At 39.4% G+C, this 5,209-nt stretch overlaps 1 protein-coding gene across 1 annotated transcript; it reads left to right on the top strand.

The window, feature by feature from the left end:
* Nucleotides 1-1,171: 1,171 nt before the first annotated feature.
* Nucleotides 1,172-2,500, top strand: LOC145784446 (DNA-directed RNA polymerase II subunit RPB7). Its single transcript, XM_082596262.1, has one exon. The coding sequence runs from the start codon at nt 1,408-1,410 to the stop codon at nt 1,924-1,926; it is 519 nt and encodes a 172-aa protein (XP_082452388.1). The 5' UTR covers nt 1,172-1,407; the 3' UTR covers nt 1,927-2,500.
* Nucleotides 2,501-5,209: the final 2,709 nt, after the last annotated feature.

Raw genomic sequence — 5,209 nt, 5'->3', positions numbered from 1 at the left:
AAATGCAGTTTCACTTCCGGAAAAATTTGCTGCTAATTTTATCACGCCTTTGCAAGCACCACTGCAAAGAAGAGTCCCTGAAAGATTGGGTGGAGGCTCGATGGCAGCTACTGGAGACACTCAACTGCATTATAAAACACTTTACAATCAGTTCATGGACAGAGTTATCTCTGAACTGACCGAACGGTTTGAAAGTAGCCTGAATTCCGATTCTGCAAAGTACAAAGAACTTGCACGAATTTTCAAGACCGGTTTAGTTCCTGAAATGATCAAAATTATCCAAGTCGATGAGTTATCAAATTGATTCAGTCAGAAAGGCAACAGGAGCAAAATCTCTGTAGGATGCTAAAAGATCTTACCAGGCATTGTCCGAGTCGGAAAAAACCTCTCTATTCTCAAATACTCCAGCTGATTAAGATCCTCTTAGTTTGCCCGGTAAGCTCTGCTGCTTGTGATAGGTCGTTTTCCAATCTTCGTAGATTGAAAACCTGGCTGAGAAGTACTTTGGGACAGGAAAGGTTGAATGCTAGCATTGTTTGCAACATTCACCAAAATATTTTTAATGACATCAGCATAAATGACATTGCTAATGAGTTTTCAATGCGCACTACCGTAAGACGCAATATGTTCGGTTGTAACAACTTCTTGTGATGTGTTTGAAAGTTATTATTTTTGTCATAAATTTGCAGATGTTCTTCTGTAGCTTCGATTGTTTTCGGTCTCCTGACGAGTGACATTGTCGTATAGTGCACTAAGTGTAGAGATTCTAGTGAAGGAGAGGACAAGAAGAAAAGTATAACTTCTGTTGTTTTTTTTGGAAAAACTAAGTAGGCTATTCATTGGAAGGTCATAAGTTCGAATCCCGCTAGAGGTACCAATTTTTCTTTGCTTGTTTCTTAATTTTGCAGCAGTCATTCACAAGAGCACTGGTAGCACTTTTATCACCATGATTTCTTATCTGTATATTATGCTGTTACGAGCTAATTTACCGAGGTCCGGTGATTGTTTAATAAACTTAATATCGGTACCACTAAAATTGTGTATAAAATATGCATCCCCCAATGTTCAAAATCTTCAAAAATTTGATAAAATGTAGATTTATCCCCCCCAATCCTCAACTAACTCCGGCACCACTGGACCCAGGGTTACCAGTCCAAGAGATGACCATGTGATGAGGATGGTAGTGCGCTTCGAGGCAAACTTCATTGCTAAGACGGCGTTTTATGGTAGACGTACTTACATTTGTACCTTTACACAACAAAGCCGATCTAATTTATTTACTGGAACACGTGGGTGAGCGCACTACCTTCCTCCTCATGTTGGCTGATGTGTTGATCCGAGAACTTTGATTGTGTGGTTCTTGTTAAAACCTTTGAATTAATTTTTATTGTTTGCAGCTAGTCTAAAATGTTTTACCATATTTCGTTAGAACATGAAATTTTGCTGCATCCAAGGTATTTTGGTCCTAACCTGCTGGAAACTGTCAAACAGAAACTATTCACAGAAGTTGAAGGCACATGCACTGGAAAACATGGCTTTGTCATTGCTGTCACAACTATTGATAGCATCGGGGATGGATTGATACAACCGGGCAGGGGTTTCGTCCTGTACCCGATCAAATACAAAGCGATTGTGTTTCGGCCTTTTAAAGGAGAGGTTGCCGATGCTGTTGTCACTCAGGTGAATAAGGTCGGACTCTTCACAGAGATCGGACCTATGTCTTGTTTCATCTCTCGCCATTCCATCCCTTCTGACATGAAGTTTGATCCGGAATCGAACCCTCCATGTTACAAAACCGATGATGAAGATGTTGTCATCCAGCAGGAAGATGAGATTCGGTTGAAAATTGTTGGGACTCGCGTCGATGCTAATGACATATTTGCCATCGGCTCTCTCATGGATGATTTCCTTGGACTAATTAGTTGAACATGTTTGCACATGTGGAAATTAGACAGAGCAATGGATACTGACATCGAGGCGCCCTGCATGAGGATCAGCAGACGCTGCGCAATTTTATCAAAACTCTTTAGATATTTGACGGACGTTTGAATGGTCATCTACCAAGTTCTTTGCCAATGGTGCATTACCACTTTTTGCCATTGGTTTATAATTCGTGACGTGCTTTGTGATGAAATGTGTCTCGAAAGACCAGCCTAATCAAAAGCTTTACTGCGCCATTACCTCATGTTCAGTTTGAAGAAGTTTCCAAATTGTTAGATGGTTGTTACCGATGGCGGATCCAAGGAGAACTTGGTCACGTGTCACGCAAAAACATGTGTTTTTTTTTAGTTCGCTGCAGTCTTTTCCATTTCATTTAGCCTAACCAGTGGCATTGGACACGTGTGCTTTCAACAATAAATTTAATGGGGACAAATTGGAAGTGCCCCTCAAAGACAATGTGGTAATGCAATATTTCGAAGTAAACACATTGCTCACTCAACTGGTTAACAATTAAATTGTCCTTTTTATGGTCGTCAAATATATTTCAAACTTTGCTTGAGATTGAAACTGGACCTTGCAACTCAAACTTTTACAGAAATCCCATTTTGATCTGATAAATTTCTTTGAATGCGAAATCTACGTCTTGGACAAAAACGAGCAATGGGTCTTAAAATACACAAGAAGCGACCAAAACTACCGGTAAATAAATTTGTCTACATTTTTTTTGGAGGTTAAGCAATCCCTTCAGACCCTCTGCCGAGCTATTTTCTCTTTCTCAACCATTACTTTTTCTATGAAATTTTTTTGTTTCATTGAAACTCCGGTGCTTCCTTGAAATATTTTTCTTCGATTCGCTCATATTCGTCACACAAGTGCATTAACAATCGAAGCGCTAGGTTTTGCAGGAAAGACTTTTTCGTGCAAGTTAGATTACAGTACGTAACGAGGCTTTGTTGATGCTTAAGGGAACGTTCAAATATTACGTAACGCTTTTTTTCCGCATTTTTGACCCCCCCTCCCCCATGTAACGCCAACGTAACGCTTTTTTCAATCCCCCCCTCCCCCATGTAACGCTTTTTCACTACGAATTCAGCACAAAAAACTACCATTTCGTACTCGACATCGTTACGTAACGTTTTTCTTGAACCCCCTCCCCCCCCCCGATGTGACGCTAACGTAACGCTTTACATAAACCCCCCCCCTCCCCCTCGAAGGAGTTACGTAATATTTGAACGTTCCCTAAGATGGTGGTTTTTGATTATTACTCTGTGCAATCAGTGGCGTACGCAGGACTTTTTAAGGGAAGGGGAGGGGCATTTGAAAATTTTTCGAAACGAAAACAAATTGAAAAATATGTCCATTACATCTTCGGAAACGAAGAGCGAACATCAATGCTACTTTCTGATCTGACCCAGGTTTAAGGTACCGGTATTGGTCCGCCCCGATAGCTCAGTTGGTTAGCGCGTGACTTCTGGGACGAAGAAACTTCAAGACCAAGCGCCGCTGGTTCGACTCTCAGGGTGTGCGCTTGAGCAACGCACGTTAAGGATTGCTCTCCATTCAGCGGCATCTAGTGGATGGAATAATTCTTCGGCAACAAGACTTCAACAATCGGAAACTTCACTCTGTCAATCTCGGTAACCGGCCTGCGTCAGTGATTTAGCTAAAACGCCTCTACAAGTATGCGAAACTACCAGGATTAAATTCTGCAAGAAGCTTTCCCAGTCCGAAGATAAGAATTTAATCAATGAGAAAAAATAAGTTAAACGTTCAGTCAATCTGTTCTCTTGTTTTTTTTACTGTAACTTTTGCTGCGTAGGCCTATAGGGGAGAGTGGGGCACAGTTGGACAAAAAATAGTAAAATAGAAATCCCGTCTTTATTAAAAGTCTAACAAAATCCAACTTTTGTACAATAACAAAGTATCACACTGTTAACAAAATGAGACAGTGAAACAACACTTAGGCAATGCATATTAAATACTATATTCAATTGAAAAAATATTGTTTGTGTCCAATTGTGCCCCAGTAATGGGGCACAATTGGACATTTGCAAATTTTATCAATGGTTTAGAAACAACAGTTTAAACCAACACAAAAGTAATCAAGAAAATGACAAGGACTCTAATAAATAGATTTTACTTGTTTATTGCGGTAAAATCAGGGACGTTACCACGGGGGGAGGGGGGTCTTGGAAAAGCAATTTTATCCTCCGCCCTTCTTTAAAATTTTATCTTGTCTCCCAAAACATGGATTTTTAATGTTATTGCGACGTTTAAATGACATTGTATTGCATGAGACCATACACTATTAAAAGAAATATTCATACAGTACGATATACCATGCGTGTTGCTGTCCAATTGTACCCCAAAATTGTTGTCCAATTGTGCCCCACACACCAACATTGATTAAAAGTTGGGCAGGGACAACTTGTTCTAAAAGTCAGGTCAAAGCAAAGGTAATGAAAAGATACTTTACTGTAGGCTATATGGTTTAAACAGAAAAAGAAACTAAAAAATTTTAGTTTACATAAAAAAATTACGATTAAAACAAAATCCACAAAAAATACTATACAGTTGCTAAAAGACTTCCCACCGCCAAACTCAATACACGACTTACACAAACTCTTAGAATTTTCATAGTACAACGATTGATGTGAAACTAATTTTTTGCCGAGGCATGGAGTTCCAGAGTTTCCAATTTTTTCTATAAAATACGATGTCCAATTGTACCCCATGTCAGCAACACACAATACTTTTTAGTAAAGTTGCCTATAACGTTTTTCAAACCATAGGTTGTGAATTCGAATTAAAAACATCAGACTGACTCCACGAACTATTGGGCCACCATCTTGACTATATAAGAATGCAAAGGGCTATGGAGTTTAACTAAAAGATTTTCAGCCTGTGGTAACCCACTGCTGAAAAACGGCCTTCCCCATTCCTTGCCAATCTGGTCGATCGTGTGTTTCTTTATAACAGTTTGTTGTTGTAAGTTACATTCTATTTCCCAAACACTAGAAAAATGGATGACACAGTGTTTGTCTTGAAAAAAAAAAATACCCTGAGTTGAATTCAAAACAGCCTATTTCAACAAGTATGCCTATAGTTACAAAAAATTTGGCGACTTGGAGTAAGGTTAGATTTGCTTGCAGAAGCAATGTTAGGTAAAGCAAACAAGTAGGCTAACTTAGCCCTACTGTACTATGATCCAGTGCTTTCGGTACAGACGAAACAATTTTCTTCATGTGTTTTTCGAAACCACATGGGC

This window comes from Aplidium turbinatum, chromosome 15 (assembly GCF_918807975.1).
Source record: "Aplidium turbinatum chromosome 15, kaAplTurb1.1, whole genome shotgun sequence".
Classification (NCBI taxonomy): domain Eukaryota; kingdom Metazoa; phylum Chordata; class Ascidiacea; order Aplousobranchia; family Polyclinidae; genus Aplidium; species Aplidium turbinatum.
This window is presented reverse-complemented; position numbering and strand designations above follow the sequence as displayed.

What these genes read in the sequence shown, in the direction of transcription:
- LOC145784446 (XM_082596262.1), top strand. Translation starts at nt 1,408, where the DNA reads ATGTTTTACCATATTTCGTTAGAACATGAAATTTTGCTGCATCCAAGG.